The sequence below is a fragment of the Sarcophilus harrisii genome, chromosome 1 (genome assembly GCF_902635505.1).
Source record: "Sarcophilus harrisii chromosome 1, mSarHar1.11, whole genome shotgun sequence".
In the NCBI taxonomy this organism is placed as follows: domain Eukaryota; kingdom Metazoa; phylum Chordata; class Mammalia; order Dasyuromorphia; family Dasyuridae; genus Sarcophilus; species Sarcophilus harrisii.
The window spans coordinates 454,042,204-454,064,299 of record NC_045426.1 but is presented as its reverse complement, the minus strand read 5'-3'; the positions used below and the strand labels follow the sequence as shown (position 1 = coordinate 454,064,299).

General features: G+C 34.2%; 1 protein-coding gene across 1 annotated transcript in view; it reads right to left on the bottom strand.

Annotated features, from left to right (window-relative positions):
* VCPIP1 (valosin containing protein interacting protein 1) overlaps positions 1–21,893 on the bottom strand; it is a 35,418-nt gene extending 13,525 nt beyond the window's left edge. Inside the window, exons 1-2 of the mRNA XM_031946326.1 lie at positions 19,104–21,893; positions 13,557–13,643 (exon numbers count right to left, since the gene is read on the bottom strand). Of these exons, the coding sequence (XP_031802186.1) occupies positions 13,557–13,643; positions 19,104–21,810 (2,794 nt within the window). The 5' untranslated portion in view covers positions 21,811–21,893. The remainder of the gene's footprint in view (positions 1–13,556; positions 13,644–19,103) is intronic.
* Between the last annotated feature and the right edge of the window lie 203 nt (positions 21,894–22,096).

The window sequence follows — 22,096 nt, the reverse complement described above, 5'->3', positions numbered from 1 at the left end:
AAGACAATTCTGAAGGACTTATGATGAAAATGCTATCCATCTCCAGAGAAAGAACAAATGGACCTAAATGCATATCAATGCATATTTTTTTTTTAATTTTTCTTAGGTTATTTTGTCTGTTTCTTTCACAACATGACTTAAAAGAAATATATTTTGCATGACTCTACATGTGTAACCTATGTCAAATTGCTTGTCTTCTCAATGAGGTGGGGAGAGGAAGGAGGGAGAGAATCTGGGACTTGAAATTTGAAAAAAGGATGTTAAAGTTGTTTTTTTGTGTAATCTGGGGGGAAATCATATATATACGTATGTATATATGTGTGTGTGTATATATATATATGTGTATATATATAATATGTATATGTATTGTTTATTTTAAAAGCAATGGGTAGAATTTTCAGAGAGACACATTTCAATGAGTTTCCCAACTCAAATATTTATTCATACTAGATCATTATAGTAAATCTATTTCCTTGTTTTGACAAACTGCACACTTCAACTTAAGCTAAAGTTTTTTTCTTACTTTTTCCAATTAAACTATTTACCATTTTTAACTCCCCATAATTTCTTTAAGCTTATTCTAAAATTTTTTTAAAATTGTATTAAGCTGTATGCACACCAAAATTATGTGCAACAATGTCAAAATTAAGCAACTATTTCATATTTTCAAGATTTTTTAAAAACAGGAAAATCTAAGGAAGTTAATAGTATCTTTCAAAAATAAATGAAAAAGACATAAAATTACAAAAGTCCTGATAGGGTAATAAGAATAAAAAGCTTGTATATAAATATTAAATCTAAATGTAGTTGTATTCTTTTCTACTTAATTAGTAAACAATTATGAAGCAAGTACTGTCCTTGCTACTTGATAATCTTTGTCCTCAAGGTACTAAAAATCTAACTAGGAAGAAAAGCAAATTAGCAAGGGAAAAGGATACTTGTTTTTTTGTGAATGTAGAAAAGGAAAAAAAGTTGGGTAATACTCCTGAGAGATTTAACATAACTGAAGAGAGCTTCTGCCTTGTGGAATGAAGTCTTAATGATGTGGGATGCTAAATGATATATTGCAAATATTAGGAGGTATGTCTAGTTATGAGTTTCTGTTCATTTTAAAGGGGAAGCTTGACATATCAATTTTTTTACATAAGTTTATAGTCTTTTATATATATATATATATATATATATATATATATATATATATATATATATATATAAGATTTTAGAATAATTGGGTGTACTTACTACTCTTATATGGTTATTATAAAACAATTATATCAATTTCTCACCACCACCTTGACATAGGCCCTCATCACCTCATCTCTGAATGCTTGGAAATAGCCTGGTGGTCCTTAAGTCAGGAGGACCTGAGTTCAAATCTAGCCTCAGACACTTAACACTTCCTAGATGTGTGTTTCTTTATAGAAATAAAGGAAACATTTTCTAATCTCATCTTCATTTTAAACTTGGTCTCATAATAATTACACAGCATTCAATTTAAGTTTTTCATTCTATTTAATTCTTAAAAGTCATTGTTGATATGTTTCCTGCTTCTATTTGTATGTTTCTTTATATTCTTCATGTTTGTAGTTTCTTAAAGCATCAAGGCATTCCATTACATTTATGTACTATATTATGTAAGCATTCCCAATCAATGGGCATCTACTTTTTTTCTAATTCTATGCTATGACCAAAAAAAAAAAGTCTATTATAAATATGGCTTCCTTGGGATATATACTTGGCAATGGGATCTCAAGTTATAGTTATAGAACTTTTTAATCATTTTCTTAACAGTTCAACATTACTTTCTAGAAAAGTGGACCCAAACACACCTTGACTAATAGCATAATTAGAGGGCTTATCTTTCTATACCCCTCAGTGAACTTGGAAGGAGAACAAGGTTAGGTTTGGAGAAGAATTGAACTCAATGGTCTCTAAAGACCTTTTCAGATTTAAACAGATGATCCGCTGATCTGTAGTCTATAAAAGCTGTGTGTTTCCTACCTACCTATTTTGAAAAATAATCCCTGTCCATTTATTCCTCTGAAAAGAAGTTCTATTTATAGATGCCAAATCTGAGAAATGTAATTGTTAGGAAAGGTGAGAGTAAGAAAAACAAATGTAAGAGAAAGGAGAATATATCGCATTGAGCATTTGGAGAATATTGGGACTGACTCCAGCACCATGGAGAGATGCCAAGCTGCTAAATGTGGAAGTGCTGCTTATGATTTATATGTATATCACACTTGAAAAATCAAATGAAAAGAAATGTTTATAGTAAGCAAGTTGTGTTTTGTTTTTTTTTTTTTTTGTTTTGAAGGAGAAAAGTTCAGTTTGCTCTTAGAAATGTTTTATTTAGATTTTTTTTTTTTTTTTAAATCTAGCATTTATCTGGTTTCAACTAGACTCAAATTCCTCTAAGGTAGTGACTATGTCTTATGCTTCTACATCTCATTCACCAACTAAACTATAGACACAACAAAAACTCAAAATTACTTAAGTAAACTACATTCCAGTTAACTGAGGCTTCTACTATGTATCTTGTTCTATTTTAAAACAAATATATTACAGTTCAAGATCTCATTTTTTTAAAAAAGAAAGCTCAGGCTAAAAGAGATTAAATAATTTGTTCAAGGTCGAGCTTATTTAAAACAAAAAACAAAAAACCTGAAGACTAGAACTCATGTCATTTGCCATCTAATCCAGTTTTTAGAACAATAAGATTTATAAAGAGCAAGTTCACAGTGGTTTATTAAGGAAAAAAGGTAAATGTTCTGGTTTGTTGTTGTTTTTTTTTAATTTATCCTAGGTCCACAGTCATCGATTCTATGAAAATATTTAAAGTATCCATCAATAGTAGTGTTAGAATGAAGTGGGACATCCATGTTTTTATCAACGCAGTTCATTCTTACAGACTCTGGATCCCAACCTTCCCCACATCTTTGGTTTTACTCTTTTTTTCTTCCTCACCTTTTCTACCAACTGATTAAGGCATAATCTGTTTAAATAAATAATCAAACTACAGTAGTGTGAAGAAATTTCAAGGGGAAAAAAAAAAAAACATCTTAACGTAGATTTTGTAAGACTATCTTGAAACCAGTTTTAAAGCCCTTAAGAGTACCTTTACCCTGTCCCAATTTTGGGAACAAAGACCATTCTTCTAGCATGTTACCTTTCTTCTCATCTTTAAAAGTAGTTCGTGTAAGGTACATTAGAAAAAGAACTGGATATATTTTAAATATTTGGATTAGATCCCAATATACTACTTTATTACTTTGTGGCCCTGGATAAGTTATTTAAGGTCTGTGAACCATAATTATTTAACTTGAAGAATTCATAGATCAGACTACATGACTTACTGCTCTAATATTCAGAAGAGAAACAAAATGAGGTCCCAATTTCACTAATATTTTCCTGTGGTTAAAAAGAGATGACTTTCCAAAGACACTTCTCCTTTTTGTTATCTCCCTCTGTCTCTGCCTAAGAATCCTTCTTTATTTTTTCTGTGACTGAGCCATAACTATTCTCCGACATTCTTCTAATATTACAACCTGGAGACTTGATCTTCTAGTTTGCCCTTTGTCTTGGGGATCTTGGTGTGTCCAAACCCATCTAATTTGATTAGCACAACCTGCATATTCTTTTTTTCACCATTGCTGCCTGCCTTTGTTTTCTCTCAAGGCCCTTTTAAGCTTTGGACTATGCCTTTCTCATACCTTAGATTTCTGGATAAATTAGATTAAGGTCTTTTCCAGCTCCTATATTCCGTTCTGTGATTTCTTTTACTGTCTCACTTAGAGAATTCTCAAACTGCATCAAGCTCACCATTCTCTTGGGAGTTCCTTCAATTCTCTAACATTTGGAAAGGGGATATTTTGACATAATCAGTGTTTTAATTTTTCATCTTTACCCTGTATCCTGAGAGAAATTAGAATTACATAGAATGTAAGTTATTTGAGGAGAGGGAATATTTCATCTTTTTGTCTTTGCATACCCTAAAACACAGCATAGCATTATTATATAGTAGGTATTTCACAAATACTTGTTGAATTAAAACAACAGATTATATAGTTTCATGGCCACATAATCATATAACTACATATATATGCATATATATAGCTATATAATTCATACAGCTACACCTAACTAACCTAATAATATAAAAGTGTTTCATTTCTCATCCATTTATGTTGATTATCAAAAAAGGATAAATGTTAATTCATTTTGTAGCCTATTAATTTTAAAGCCAAATCACTAACTTATAATATGGCACTTTTTATAAGGTTAAATTGTGACTAGTAGTCATACAACTCATCAAACCATCACATCTATATACTAGCAGCTGACATTTACATGATGCCTTATTGATTAGCTGTCAAATGTAAGAAAGGAATTATTTAAGAATAAAATTTAAAGAATATCGATACTTGGAAAATTAAACATATCCCAATATGGAATGATTCCCCACCCCCACCCCCACTGGATATCAACTAGGAAAAATAGTTTACACAAACCACCTAAACTTAGTCTTCCCTGAATGACAAATCTATTTCTTAGCATTCTAAATAAATAAATCTGGACTTCCCTAGAGGGCAAGAGACAATATTAACTTCTGTGTTCCAATATTTATAGTTACCTTCATAACTTTCTGCTAGATAACAGTAAATTAACTTTTTCTCTACACAAACCAAATGCGGCTATTAAAGAATAAAAATTATTCTTAGTGATAGTTTTTAACATCCTTATAACTCCCAACTATTACAAAAGCTAACATAGTGAATGGCTGTTACGTGACATAGCCAGGAAATGGGCCATTTTGATTATCCTGGTGCAAAAAATTAACAAATAAGTATCACATATGGATTATCCAAATTCAAAGAGTAAAATTACCTTTACATAAATAATGAACATTACTTTTTTTACAATTTAGAAAGATAGTTTAAAAAAATCCTGAATTTTTTTTAATAAACTTCATCATCATACTGACCCAGCACTTACAATGGCAATAGTTCAGTTCAATCCAGATTATCACTGGATATGTGTATGTGGGTATATATACATACATATACACACACGATACATGTTATACACACATATATGTAATTCATATGTATGTATATGTACATAAGTAAATGTGTAGAGACAGTTTTCCTAAAGTGCAAGAGTATAGGTCTGACCATGTCACCTTCTACTCAAACTCCAGTTCTCTACTGCCTCTAGTTCAAATAGAAAAAATATAATTCTCCTTCTGTTTGTCATTCAAAGCTCTTCTTAAACTGACCCCTTCCCAACTTTCCAGTCCCTTGCACAGTACGCCCCTCCTCCATTCTCTCTATGGTACAGCCATACTGATCTACTTGCTATTCTTCTCCTACTTCCACTCTTTATGCCTGAATAGGGCATACAGAGAGGCAGAGCCAAAATAACAGAGTGAAAACTGAATAGGGCATACAATATTCCTCCTCATCTCTAACTCTTGAAATCCTTATGTTAATTCTTTCTTTTTTGGAGGCAATCAGGGTTAAATGACTTGCTTAGGGTAACACAATTAGTAAATGTCTGAGGCCAAATTTTAACTCAGGTGCTCTTGACTCCAGGACCAAGATTCTATCCACCATGTCACCTAGCTGTTCCCTTGATTTCTTTCAAGATTCAACTCGCCATCATCATCTGCTTGAACCCTCTCCTGGTCCCCCAGATCTTGGATAGAGCTAAATATATACATGTTGCTTCCTTCATTAAAACTAAGATTTTTGAAGACAGAGACTATTTCAATTTTGTCCTAGAATCCTCACTGTATAGCAGTGATTGGTATATAATAGGCACTCAAAAAAATGCAAATTAACTAATATAATCCTTATCCTTAAAAAATTTGCAATTAAATTGAGAAAATAAGGTTTATATAAGATAAACTAAAAAGCATGAAAATATGTGATAGGATAAGTATAATTGAAGTCAGAAATGCAAGGAAAAAACATCACAAGTTTAAAGCTGGAAGGAACTTAAAATTTCATCCAGTCCAACCTCTTGTAGTTTGTCCTTTGTTCTCAAAGAGGACCATGACATCAGGGAGTGATGCCGACATGAAAGAGAATCAGATATAAATGAGGGAGGGCTGAGCAAGCTCACATGCTTCACTTTCCCTTCCAGAGCAATTTGGGTCCAGTGGCCAGATAGAGCTCAAAAAACTGAAGATGGCCAGGGATGAAATGGGAGACCTTGCCCTTTCTTGGTCTCAGTTTGACTGAGGCTGCACTCATTCAGTGATTAAGATTACTTAAGATAAATAATTAAGATTACCTAAGTGATTAGGTAAAAAAATTGAGGCAAAGAATCTCTTCTTTCACCTAGTCTAAATAAATAAATGAATCTGGGAGGGGAAGACCCTCATGGTTTCTGACCAAAGCAGAAATGATTGTGATTTATATTCAATCTGAGTCAATCAGGACCCAAACAATGACCAAATGGGGCCTGGACTATCACCAATTTGTGGCTAATAAATGACAATCAGTCTAACCTCTATTTTACTGTTAAGAACACATAGGCACAGAGAGGCTAAGTAACTTGCCCAAGGTCACACAGGTCATAGGTGGACTATGTTAAGAAAGGAAAGGATCTATGGTGACTGAAAATTATACCACTGACCTGATTTACCCTAAAATGAGACCCAAATTAGAATGTTGGCCAAACACAAAGTCTAAGTTAAATTGTGCATACTCTTTGGTCCAGCAGTGTTTCTACTGGACCTGAATCCCAAAAAGATCACAAAAAAGGAAAAAGGACCCACATGTGCAAAAATGTTTGTGGTAGCCCTTTGTGTAGTGGCAAGAAACTGGAGACTGAGGGGATGCCCATCAGTTGCAGAATGGCTGAATAAGTTATGGTATATGAATGTTATGGAGAATTATTGTTCTATAGGAAACGATCAGCAGGATGATTTCAGAGAGGCCTGAAGAGACTATGTGAATTGAAGTTGAGTGAAACGAACAGAACCAAGAAATCATTGTACACAGTAACAGCAAGATTATACAATGATCAATTCTGATGGACGTGGCTCTTTTCAACAATGAGGTGATTCAGGCCAATTCCAATACATTTGTGATGGAGAAAGCCATCTGCATCCAGAAAGAGGCCTGGGGGACTGACTGTGGATCACAACATAGTATTTCCACCCTTTTTGTTGTTGTTTGCTTGCTTTTTTTTTTCCTCTTTATCATTTTTTCCTCCTTTTAAATCTGATTTTTCTTGTGCAGCATGATAAGTGTGTAAATACTTGCTGTCTAGGAGAGGGGGTGGAGGGAAGGGAGGGAGAAAAATTTGGAACAAGATTTTGAAAGGGTGGAATATTATTGTTCTGTAAGAAATGACCAACAGGATGATTTCAGAAAGGCCTGGAGAGACTTACACGAACTGATGCTGAGTGAAATGAGCAGGACCAGGAGATCATTATATACTTCAACAACAATACTATATGATGACCAGTTCTGATGGACCTGGCCATCCTCAGCAATGAGATCAACCAAATCATTTCCAATGGAGCAGTAATGAACTGAACCAGCTACGCCCAGAGAAAGAACTCTGGGTGATGACTAAAAACCATTACACTGAACTCCCAATCCCTATATTTATGCCCACCTGCATTTTTTTATTTCCTTCACAAGCTAATTGTACAATATTTCAGAGCCTGATTCTTTTTGTACAGCAAAATAACGGTTTGGTCATGTATACTTATTGTGTATCTAATTTATATTTTAATATATTTAACATCTACTGGTCATCCTGCCATCTGGGGGAGGGGTGGGGGTAAGAGGTGAAAAATTGGAACAAGAGGTTTGGCAATTGTTAATGCTGTAAAGTTACCCATGCATATAACCTGTAAATAAAAGGCTATTAAATAAATAAATTATTTATATATATATATATATATATATATATATATATATATGTAAAAAAGATTTTGAAAGGGTAAATGTTGAAAAGTTTGCATAAATTTTGAAAAAAAGCTATTGCTTTTTTAAAAAAAAGTTTGTTATGACACATAAATTATACATAATATGTACACACACACACACACAACTTTTATGTAACAGTAACCACAAAAACTGTTCTGATGTATATTAAAAGTTTCTACAACATTAGAGATATCAAAGAAAGAAGAAAAGAGGAAATGTACTACATTGCCTTTTCTTAGAAGAATGTGGGATCATGGGTATGGAATGTTAGATATGTTGTCAGATATGTTTCAGAGATCTGATTATTCATTATATAAAATAAAGCATCTTTATCAGTTTTTATAGCCAACTTAACTCAATTATATCAAGCTTTTATATCTCATAAATATATTTCATCTTTTTGATTTAAAATGTATTTTTAAAAATTTTTCATAATACTATATATATAAATTATTACAATCTAGGTAACTATACAACTTTCCCTTTTTTTTTTTTTAAGTAGGGGTGAGAGGCAAATCTGTACCTGTGATTTCATACCTAGTGTGATAACTCCTCAGTGTAGATCAATGACTCAACTGTAACTTAAGAGTCTTAGTTGCCTAGGGCACTAAGATGCCTTACCCATAATCACATAGTTCATGTGAGAAGCAGAACTTGAACCCAGGGCTTCTCACCATTAAAAAAATTAATATTATCTTTTCACATATGTATAAAAAACTTAACAGAAACATTATAATTAAATAAAAAGCCAGTCTGAATTGTGGTCCAAATTCAAAATATTTTAAAAATGCATTTCACTAACAAATATACAAACGATTATATTTTTGTCTGTTGTCACATAGAAAAATTAAACTTTCTGAAGCCCACAGTGAAAAACTAAAATCTTTGAAAGTAACAATGAAAAATGGCTCATACTCAAGATTTTATGGAGTTCTCATCACTTCTCATCTGTTCTGCCCTCACAATAGCTTCCTAATTGGCCTTGTCCACTTTCCAAATCTTCTGATAGCTGCCAAAGTGATAGTCCTCAAGCACAAGTCTGAAAGAGTCACTTCCTTGTTCAATAACCTTCTGTGACCCCTTATTACTACCTCTGTCATCATATGCAAATTCATCTGTTTGGCATTTAAAGCCTTCACAGCCTGGCTCCAACCTACCTTTCCAGCACTATAGATTATACTCTTTCATGAATTCAGTGGTCCAGCCAAACTGTTGTTCTTCCTGTTTCTCACTTGACACATTATCTCCAATTTCCATGACTTTGCAAAGGTTGTCCCCATGCCTATAATGCATCCCCTCTCCTCACCTCTAAATGAATGAAAAAGTATGTATTAAGCACTTACAGATGGCCAGGCACTATGCAAAGTAGTGAGGATACAAATTAAAAAACAAACAAAAAAACCAAGAAAACCCAGAAATCTTCAGCCCTCAAAGAACTTTCATTCTAAGGGAATACAACATATAAAGGATAATAATGACCAGGAAAAGGAGAGATTTTAGGGGGCCAAAAGAAAGAAGGGATGGGGTGCGAGGGAACAAGAACATGGTAAAATTGCTTGATGGGATGTGAAGTTGAAATATGATCTGTTTGAGGCCAATCAGTATAGTAGGTTAGTTTGTATAAGCAGTCATCCATCAACCACTATATGTGTTTCTTCTCAATAGAAAATAACTTCCTTAAGGACACAAATTATTTCATTTTTATTTTTTGTATCCCTAGGATATAAATGACACAATAAATGTTTGTTGGTTAATTTTATTTCTAACCCAATTGATTAGGTTGGGGGTGGGGGTGGGGGGGAGGGGGAAGAGTTATAGCAGAAAAAACACTGGCTCTAAAGTCAGAGACCTGGGGTTCAACTTTTGCCTCTGGTGCTCATTACCTGTGTGACCTTAAAATAAATCACTTAGCCTTCCTAAGCCAAAGTTTCCTTAACTATAATATGAAGGAGTAAAATAGACTGGCTGGTGTCTGAGATCCCTGACTCTTATCTAAGATCCTATGATATATTTTTGAAACATTTTTGTGGCTTTCCAAAATTTCCCATCTATATACAGTTTTATGAAAAGATTTTATTTTCTTTTAGGACTGCTTTGTTTAATTAAATTAAGTCAATTTTAATTCTGTATTTTTAGGACACATCTCTATAAATATACTGAAATTATAACTGATGATCTTTCTCTAGGAACTGATATCAGACTCAGTGTAGATACCAAATGGTTTTAGCCTACTCCAAATCAGAATTGAGCAATCCATCAGCCTCCGCCTCCCTGGGAATAGGGATTATAATCATTTGCCACTCCACTCAACCCCAGTACTTTTTCTATAACTTATGGTTTTAGAGAGTTGCCAACTAAATGATTTGCCCAGGTTCACATAGACAATAGTTGTCATGTGAAGGACTCTAACTAAAGATCAACAGTCTTGCAGACAGACTATAGACATGACAGAAAAAAATGCCTTCTACAAGTAAAAATAATATTAATACACCAAAAGTTTTGTAGCAGCACTTTTTTGTGGTTGCAAAAAACTACAAATAAAGTGAATAATGTAAATGCCTATCATTTAGGAAGGGCTAAATAAATTGTGGAATATAATGGAATATTACTGAGTTCAAAAAACAATAAATATGATGAATACAGACAGAGAAGCTTGGAAAGACATAAAATTATGAAAAGAAACTAAACAGAGCCTGGAAAACAATATATACAATGATTACATCAATGTAAATAAAAAGAACTACAATCAAAAAGAACGTTGTAAAATTAAAAAGCTCAAAGAAGATGTAGAAGAACTACCCCCACTACTTTAAAGAGGTTAAAGTCTGTAACTATATATATATATATATATATATATATATATATACACATATATCTCCCAATTTTTTGATAAATTGATCATTTTTGCTGAGATTTTTTTCTTTAAAAAGAAAATTCTTTCTTATAAGGGATGGTTCTCTGGGAAGTGAAGAGGGGAAGGATCCAAAGGGAAAGCAGAAAATATAAAAACAAAAATATGAATAAAAGCTATTTTGAGTATTAAAAATATATTCATATATAAAAGGGAGCTAAAGTACCTAACACAAAGAAAGTTAAATTCTCCCTTGTAATTTTACATTAACTTTCTGTCAAGATGATAAAAAGTTAAAATTGATAAACCCTTCCCAATTATCACAAATCCTGAATCTTGAAAAAAATTCAGACCTGCACTTTAATATATTTAGTGCCAACCTGTTTTAGCCTCTGTATAAGACAAAATTTAATGTTTCCTTACAATTCTAAGCATAAATTAATGGTGTTTTAATAGCATAATTTAACATAGTCCTTCATCCTTGTACAATCTTGTAGATTTTTTTAAAAGAGAAGAAGCTTTAATGTCTCCAAAGTATATAAGACTATTTTAGCATTATAAGTACTTTTAATTCATAGGTTTATAAGTACTTTTAATTCATAAATCTTTTTGTTTTTTAAGAGTCAAATCTTTTGCTATTGGAAGAATGACCTAAAACATACGTAGTCCCCTTCTTTCTGAAAATGAAGAATGAGGAGAAAAAAATGAAGAGTTGCTATTCTTTCCAGTAGACATTTTCCCTACTTTTTAGGTTGCTCAATAGCAAAATAACTACAACTAATTTCTATCATGTTGAGAAAAACAATTTTTTTTGGTAGGTTAGTGTGGTTTTCAAGAACTGATAATAATGAATTCCATCAAAACTAAATGTAACTTTAGATTTCTTCCATTCAAATCTTAGGGAACCAAGAGAATTGCAGAGCAAATAAATCCACATTATTTCTTCAATCACTCTACCTAACAATGGCGCAACAAGTCAGCTGCTTCTTCAAACTTCATACCATTCTGAATAGAAATATCATATCGATAAAGTTCTATTAAAATTAATTACTTAATTAGAATAATATTTAATCTTCTCCCCATACTTAGAAAAACTTGATTTAAATTAGAGCACATTAAAAATTGTATCATTCCCCAAAGAACCACCTTCATTCATAGTCATTTGGATTATCTGATATTATAACAAACATATTCATATTAATTTTATTAACATATTTCAACTTAAAAATTATGGAACTACACTTTTATAGCCTGTTTTATTGCTGTTACTGTTTAGTAGTTTCAGTCATATCCTACTTTTTGGGATCCCATTTGAAGTTTTCTTGGCAAAGGGACTGTAATAGTTTTACCATTTTTTTTATCCAGTTCATTTTACAGGTGAGGAGCAGAGGCAACGGGAGAAGTGATTTGCCCAAGGTCACAGAGCTAGTAAGTACTGAGGCCAGATTTGAACTCAGGGAGATGATTCCTATTGACTCTATACTCTTATCCATTTCTTCACCTAGCTGCCTTAACCTCTGTTTAGTATAACATAGAATCTAGAGGATTTTTAAAAATTATTTAGTTAAAATATTTTCCCAAATTCCAAAAATAACATTGAATTTCTTCCATACCAAAAATGAGTCAAAGCACAAAGATCTCAGGATACTTGTTATTATGGATCTGATCAAACTATGATGGCTATACTACATGCTGATTGTGTGTCTGTTGGTATCTTTGGAGGTTTTCCAGGATGGGAGGTAAAAGGGAGGGTGAAGGGAAATGGAGCTATATAAATAGAAAATATAACATACAATGATCCTTAGGAACACTGGAAGAAAACTATAATTTGTCAGGTGAAACTGTCCCATATGCACTGACCTATCTACAATATGCTATCATTGTTTCAATGACAAGACTACAAGAAACAGATTAGGAGACAATCTTTTAGGGAGATTCAATTACAAATGGTTGGGTTTAATGCAACAAAATTTTAATAATTTACTTTTTTTTTTTTTTTTGGCCATATAGCTAAGAACCCTCATAAGAAAAAACATTAAACAGGTATTTCAACCAAAAACATAATCAAGAAAAAACTAACAAAAAGAAAATATTACTTTAAGTGGAATGAAAACTATAATGTAAAATTTAGTAGGACCCAGATAAGCCAAAAAATAAATGGTGATTCATAAGACCAGAGCTCCAAAGGATACAGAAGCCTGGACAATATCTCTAGAATTTAGGGAAAGGTTTTAAATGTTAGTGACCAAAGGAGAGAAAAAGATGTGTGGCCTATGACTCTAAGCATATGTGTATATGTATATATCATATACACACACATATGTATATGTATGCATACATATATACTATTGTATGTTAGATTAAAGGTAGAGGAAAAAGTTAATTAGTAGTTAACAAATTTGGGTCAGAAAATCACAAATAAAATCATTTATGATACTTAATTTTTTAAAATGCACATATTTTCTGCTTCTATTTCTATCACTGGCTTTGCTAGCTTTTTACTCTATAACTATAACTTTCTAATTTTGAGGTATAGCTATTATCCCATGGACTCTGTCTGACAAGAGATTAAAAAAAAAAAAACTACTCAAATTTCCTACTTCTAGAACTTGACAATTTTTAGATAAGGTATTGATGATAGATAAATTCCAGATTTTTTTTTTTTAAGGTATACCCATTTAAATGCAAACTTCCCTATTATAAACATGATTTGAGTAGATATATTATACAAGAATAAAGTTAGAAATAAATTGTACCCATGGTTTTCTTCATTATGTTGTAGAATACTCCACCCTGTTGGAACAAGTGAGGAAGTCCCTTCGCATGAGACCAGATATCTTCTCCTGTAGAACAAAAAAACAGATTCAGAGTCAATACTGTTATCAAGAGTTTATAATACCTGCTAGAATTCATTTTATTATATTAACTAGAACAAAAATAATAGTTTTAGAATGAAGTTTTTTTATGAAACCATTTTATACATTCACAGCTAAAGAAAACAATAGGTTTAAACTAGATGATCTCTAAGGTCTGTTGCAACTCCAAGATTCAAAACAAAAGATTGTCCTTACAATAGTCCTATGAAGTAAGCAATGCAAATATTATTATTCCCCCATTTTACCCATGAGAAAACTGAGGTTCAGAGATCAGTGATTTGCCCACTAAAAAAAGGTGAAAATTGATAAGACTATTTAGCAACATGTAAATGTGAGCAACTACTATCAACTACTGCTCGAAATAAAAGGGCCACCTACATTTTTGATTTCTTTAACAGGCTAATTGTACAATATTCAGAGTCCAATTCTTTTTGTACAGCAAAATAATGGTTTGGTCGTGTATATTTATTGTGTATCTAATTTATATTTTAATATATTTAACATCTACCAGTCATCCTGCCATCTGGGGGAGGGGGTGGGGGGAAGGAGGGGAAAAATTGGAACAAGAGGTTTGGCAATTGTCAATGCTGTAAATAAAAGGCTATTAAAATAAAAAAATAAAATAAAACAAAATAAAATAAAATAAAGAAATAAAAGGACCAAAAAATAAAAACAATTATTTCTTTTAGAACTTCCCCCAGTAATACTTGCTTAGTGCTACACAAAGCACTCATGATTTTATTTCTGTTCCTTTTCTGACTATTCTTTTCCCTTTCTCCCTGCTCTCTTTTCTCATTTCCACTTCCTGATTTTCCTGGCTTCCTTCAACTCCCAACTAAAATCCTACTTTCTCCAGGAAGCCTTTCTTGATCATTTCAACCTTAATTAAAGCCCTTCAATAGGCTTTATATGTTTAATATAGTCTCTTTTCTAACTCACCAAAACTATTTTTCTACTTCCCAGAAAATCACATATCTTGGACAAATTCTCTTACTCCACTTATAATTTTGCCAAATATAAATGATATCAATGAAAAAGTGAGAACTTTGGTTAAAAGTTAATTGTATTCTCAAGAGACCCATACTTTGTAATTAACTCCTATTTTCAATACTCTCATGCCTTCTCTGACTCTTGCACCAGCCCCAGAAGTCCCACAGTTGGAATTACAAACCCTCTTTCCCTGTCCATTCTTACTTAATTTATACCTACCAGGTATAAATATGGTTGGAAAATTAACAACTGGATTTTCAATCAATTCCTAACAACCACTTTATAATTTAATTAGGGGCAAAACAGTATAGTTGAAAGAATACTGGATTTGAAGTCAAGTAACATAGGTTCTAATCCCAGAACTGCTTCTTAGTATAGTCTACATGACTTAGGTAAGGTACTACATCTTCCTGGGTTCTATTTTCTTCGCCTATAAAATGAGAGTTGTATTTGATGATGTCTAAAGTCCCTTTCAGTTTTAAATCTACCATTCTATGATGCCATACTTTTTAAAAAACTCAATAAATAGAACCCACAGTAGTGGCATGCCAAGTTCTAATCTAATTCTTACACAAATGAAGTGTGTATCCTGAATAATAATAAAATAGTCAAGGACTTAAAACTAACTACAAATTCATAAACTGAATACTATAATTAAGATCTGATTATAAATTAAAGTTTGAGACCTAAAATTAACACAAAATAAAAATTTTAACTATTTTGTGAAACTTAGTGGTGAAAATTTTATACTTCAACATACTCCAAGACTCACCAAAAAAATGAATATGGCTATGAACTGAAGAATCTATAACCATTAAAAAGACATCAAAATACAAATTTCTACAGGAAAATGTTTCTGCTACAAAAGATTTTAAAGATGAATTAAATGAAGAAACTAATGCAATTTATTCTCTCATTTCCGTTATCTAACATAGATTATTTAGCTATTCCAGGAATCATCTGCTTGGCTTTCTCCTTAATATACCCAACTTCTCAAGTGGATCCCCTCTTTGCAATCAATGTTAAAACAAAAAATATGTTTCATGTAAAACAACAAAATACAACACTGTGCAAATGCATTTTAAGTTAGACACAAACCTTGTTAATGACATTTTATGCAAAGTTATGAAAGCTTCCCTGTTAGGAATACACAGTACATAATAATCCACAGAAAGCCTAGGGAAAGAAAGTGAAGTACCATGAGGCAATAAAGTGTCATTTTAATTTTATAAAACTGCCTTTCACCCAATACTTTAAAGAAAAATTCAAAAATATAAAGAACATATTCATGTACAATTACATCTACAGTATTCCCAACATTGGCTTTGTAACTTGCCTGTGTATACACAATTTCAAGGGGTTTTAAGATATTAAAAATATGTAGTAAATTAATATCACTTAGAATCGAATCCACACTGCTCATCGGAAGTTGATATGGAATCAAGAAAAAGTTTATAAATCAAATAATGGAAACATCTCTCCTTCCTAAAAAGTGAACAGTCACTGATATGAAAACTGATAAAACACAAAAGGTATTATACCACCATTTATACAATTCTAAAATAAATTATTTTCATTCTCACTAAATATATGTCACTTAAAAACCGTGAGGGAAAGAAAACTGAATTAATAACACAAGATCAGTGAAACTTAGCCAATATACCATATATATATATATATATATATATATATAGCCAATATACAGTATACTATGTAAAATTTGGATTTAGAAGGCATTTTAATACTGTGCTCAACGGTATCAAAGGATGCACAATTTACCCATTGTGTCATTTAAAGACTGAATAAACATTCAGATGAAGCGATGAACTATATCATAAGACATGACATTTTTCAGGAAGAATCCTGAATTTTGTTATTTTTTTAATTGGTACTAAAACACCATTCTATAGAAAAAAGGTTAGCTCTACACTCTGGCTAATAACCAATATTAATCATAGGGTAGATGCACCTGAGAGAGGGATGATTTTTTGATGCAAATGTAATGAATTCCATATATGGATATTCTGAACCTAAAAATACTATAAAACAATAAATCTTGTCTCTTGACTATTAGCCAACTTTTTTTTAATGGAATATGCTAAAATCCACCTGTTTTAATATCTTTATATCATCTATTTTTTTTCTAAGGTATATTTTTCAAAATTATATAATGCTGATATTTGAGTGTTTTATAATTTTGCTACATGGAAAAATATGTTAGACTCTATTTAATAAAAGTTGTAAAGTCACAGGAATCCTTCAACTCAGGATGGAAATAAAACAGAAGTGTAGTAGTAAAGTGCCAGAAGCCACCATAATTATCACCAGCATTACTCAGTTGAAGTCATTTAAGAAACAAAACATCCTTCAAACTTTGTCTCCATCCTGGGCTCCATTATTTTATAGTCTCTTCAGTCCAGGCACCAAGTGTTCTCCATTCTTTACCAAACATACTCAAGATAAACAGTGAATGTTAGAACTGGAAGGGACCTTAGATATTGTTTAGACCAGTGGTTCTCAAATTTTTGTTTTCAGTATCTTCATGTTGTTAAAAAAAAACTACCGAAGATCTGTTCAAAGAGTTTTTATTCACATGGGTTATATTTATAGCTATTTACTATATTAGAAATAAAAAATAATTTTGAATTTGTAGACCCTCTGAAAGAGTTTCAGAGACCCCAACAATTCTTTGGACTACATTTTGAGGACCACTGGTTTAGACCAAGTGCTTCATTTTACAAGTAAGTAAGGTCAAGTGACATGCTCAAGGCTACATGTAGTTAATGGCAAAGTTAAGATTAGAACTCAAAATTATAAATACACATCAAAAAATGTAAATTTTGTTAATATCTTATGTTGCATTTAAAGTTATAATAAATGGCCTCTTAAAGTTCAACAGAAAAAATACTGGATTTGGAATCAAAAGACTTGGGTTCTAATCCTGCCTCTGCCACTTACAACAACTGTGAGTAATCACCCTATCTGGACCTCAGTTTCCTCATATATAAAATTAGGAATTTTAGAGTAGATAACATTTAAAATCCTTTTTAGTTACAAATCTCCAAACTTTAAGTTTCTATATTTAAATATAAAAAACAAGTATTCATAGAAGGGGATGTTTATAAACAATAATACCATGTTTAAATAATATTTGTTTCCTGTAAACTTAATAACTGATTTAAAGAGTTAATCTAGATCTAATTCAACAATTTACACTTCCCTTCAAATCCACTGAATTAGAATTCTTACCATAAAATCATTACAAATTTGCAGAAGAAACAAACTATAACAAAGTCTTTGTCTAGGTCATTTTATAAGATCATGAGTCGGCTTATAGAAAAGTTTGGACTAGACTTTAAATTTTCTGAATTAATACCCTGTCCACTAAACCAATGCATTAATAAGATTTAGTTTCTGTAACTTTTAGAACCCCAAAATTAAAATTTCAGGAAAAAATCTGAGCCTCTCCCTAAAAAAAATAAACATTTAGTAGCATTTTGGTGAATAGAACCACTTATGAAACTATGCTTGTAGAAATCAAAAATCTTCCAAGAAAACTAAATCAGGGAATAATAGAATCTAACATTTGTTTTCTTCATATTATATCACCATGTATAGTAGTCAAATTACTAATTTAAAAAATAAGACAAATCTATATTTGTTGGCAACATATCATTGCAAGGTTATAAATCCTTCTATTCAAACTTGCTAGAAAACAAAATTGTTGACTAAAACTTGAAATTACATTTCACTGGTAATAAGAGATTTTTCATTAATTTCAGCTGCATCACTGGAAAGGAAGTCATTCTCTCTCTAATATATTTCAAAAACAACCCTACCACTAACTACCTCTTTCTCTCTATGGCACTTTCATTACAATCAAAGACAGATTTACTAAGACCAATGAAAGCACTTAAAGCTACTAAAAAAAAAAAAAAAAAAAAAAAAAATGTTAACAGGAGTAAGAGCAAGAGGTAAGAACTGGAAAACAGTTAAGAAAACACCAGCATTGAATTAGGTGGGGGTGGGGAGGAAATATCAACACCAGAAACTGCAATTCATCAGACAGGAAGTCCTGAATCACCTGACCTAAGCACAGGAAAACAAAATAAATTTAAACAAAAATCAAAGGAGAAAAGGTGGGTAGACTCAACTCAACTGCCATCTAAACCTTCGAAGAAAATGAAACGCCAGACATGGTATTTAAAAACCACTGCAAGTACAAATTATGTTGTTCTAAGCAATCTAAGACAGCAAAAGCATGTCTCTGCAATCTGGCATATTTATTCAGGCATGTCAAAGACCTAAAGCAAAACCATTTTTATCCCAAGCATATATGATCTGATTTTCACAGTCTCAGGGTTCTCAAGAACAGAAGGGGGCATTTTCTTCATTTTACAAAGAAGCTATATACTACATAAAGTAAATTGATCTTACCCATTAATGTTGCCAGAAGACACAAGGAGTACATTTCCTTGTCAGTCTGCTCCTGAAGTTCCTTAGAAGATATTTTGCTAGTAACAGCAATATCTTCATGTTTCACAATGTGTGCTGAGTGTGCTGCACTGGGCTGACCACCTTCTTCTTTACCTTTTAATATTTCTATTGTTATTCTATCACCATGTTGTAAGGGCACAGGCTCCTTTTCCATTCCAGCTTTGGGGGGCATTAGCTCTTTAGGAGGAAAACCATATCGAATACATTGTAAATATGGAGGAATATCAAATTCTCTGGCTATGCTTTCCTGAAGTTCAAAATAGGTTGTTGAGGGTTTGAGTGTAAGCATTGACTGCCGGCCATCATTTGTTGTTATACGGATCTTCTTCTCCTTAGTAGATACTGGTGAATAAGGGGCCTTGGTAGGTGTAGCAGGAGCAGATGATGGACCATCACGAATGATGCTTGGGGAAACAGTTCTAGGCTGGGCTTTTTGTTCTTGTTTTAACTTCTCAGTTTTCCGTTTCTGCATTAAAGAAGCTTGTTCGGTAATGTTCTGTTGAATAGTTCTTTCAGTTTTACTCATATTTAATTCCTCCTTGTGCAAAGTTTTTGTTTTCTGTCCAGTAAGAATAATTTTAGTTGGAAGTTGAGACTCCAAATCTTGCCCATGTTGTACATCTTCAACTCTCTGAACATGAGCACCATCAATATTTACAGGAGTGTAGTCATCAGGATTCTTTTTGGCTGTCTGATGCAATATAGTGTGGACAACTTTCTGAACTAGAATTTCACTCCCAAATTCACCAGGGAAATGTTTGGTAACAAGTTTCATTGCAACGTCATAAACATTGCTATTCAAAGACACATCACTTTCATACTGGAACCAATATACTGTTTCTCTGACCACTCTCCCACTCCATTCCAAAGTAATAGGAAAAGCTTCAGGCAGATTATCATATTCTTTACCTTCCCAGAAATGTTTGAATCCACAACCACATTTGCCTCCGGTGGATCTAGTATTAGTTCTGTCCCCATCCAAATATACAACAGAACCATCACCTCTAACTCTTCGCACTGATGTACCATGGCACCAATTACAAGCTGTTAGATTACTCAGATTGTAGTCTGGTACCAGAACATCCTTCCCTGAATCATATGAGCACACCAGATTATTCAAAGGGAAACTATAATTTTTGTCAGGTCTCAGCTGTCCATGGGTACTTTTGGCAAGGTTATACAATTTTCCTCCTGGGCACAACCACTCAGAAGGGACATGGAGTTCAGAAAGGGCACCACAGATCAAACACTTGTGAAGGCGATTATCCATCACTGCTTTTTTTGCAGCTGCTGTTACTTCTTCAGGTTGAACTCCTATTACCCCAGTTCTCCTATAGAAATATTGATGAACATCTGCAACTAAACTAGGATGAATACCATGCTTGTCCATGAAGACTTCTTCCATAGCAGCCACAAGTCTCAGTAAATATTTGTCCTGCAAACTTCTATCTCCTCCAATCACGCACCCACCATCCTCCTCAAGTTTAATATATTTTTTAATGAGGTCCTGAGGCACTCCCCATGCTTTAGGAAGTAGCTTCATAGGCAGTTTGGGTAAAGCAGCCCCTTTTATGCCAACCAAAGGAATATAGTGGTTTCGGCCAGAGCTGCTCCATGCAATGCAGATTGGTTTGTTCAAATGGCCATCTCTACCAGTGCACTTCTCTGCAGGGATGAGTCCAGGAAGAAAAGTGGCAGAATAGTCCCCAGAGCTTCTCATGCCACTGAGGGAGTCCAGGAGAATAATAGGCCGGTGTAGCACATTGGCAAGGCCAAAAATATGGATGTTCCTCAACCCCAAGGGTACACCCTCAGGTGGAACAAAAAGGGGGTCACATTCGTTGATAATGTCCTCCCACTCAGCAGCATCAATGAAGTCGTGAAAGAGGGCTTGATATCGAGCCAGGTGCTGCTGAAAGTGCTGCTTAAGATTCTCTCTCAAGGCATGCCAGAATAGCTCCCGGCCCACTAGCGCCCGGGACACAGCATGCACCAAGCAGTGTCCGTCGCCATCTACATGCACTGGAATCAGGCACTCCTGACTCCGGTTGGCCCTCTTAATGTCCTCCAGGGTATCATGCAAATAGAGCAGACTTCCAGATCGGTCCTTGCCATAACCCACAGTGTTGACATGCTCAGGCTCAATGAGAAAGGCGCGGTCGCCCAACAGGGCGCAGTCAAACAACTCGCCCTGATTCATGTCTCTAAGCAGCTTAGCCCTGCCCGTCTGTTTGTCCATCCCATATCGGGCCAGGATGGGCGACAACAGTTTGCAATGATAGTTGGAGAGGCCCAGCACCTTCACCAGCTCCGTGTTCTTCTTGGGGGCCCCCGTCACCCCGAGCAGCGCGTTCCGCAGCAGGTTGTGCAGGACCACGTCCGGGTCGGTCACCTCCTCCACCCCCAGCAGCTGGTGCTGCTCGTGCCGCTGCCCGCACTCCGTGCACTCTATGCTGGCCGAGCCAGAGGCCGGGAAGAACAAACGCGCCTGGCACTTGGGGTCCGGGCAGTTCCCGGACAGGATGCGTCGGTCCTTCCGCTTCGCGAGCCCCCCCGGAGCCGCCGCCGCAGCGGCGGCCGCCGCCGGCGCCTCGGAAGGAGGAGGAGGAGGAGGAGGGGGAGGCGGTGGCGGCGGCGGCTGAGACATCGCTCTCCGCTCTCGGGTCTCGCTCCGCGCCCCGGGCGACCCTTCAAAGGCTCATAGCCCTGACCCGCACTGGCCCCGTTCAGCCCGGCCCAGGCCCCGGCTCGCCTGACTGGCGATTCGCTTTCCTCTCCTTATCAGCCCCACTACCGACACCTAAGTGAAGGCGGAAGCACAGGACGCGGCTTCTCTAATTGCTTCTTCACTGTCGTAGCCGTTGCCCCGAACGTAACGGCCTCCACCCTACCCCGCACACTCTCTCTCACACTCTCTCTCCCTACCCCTCTCT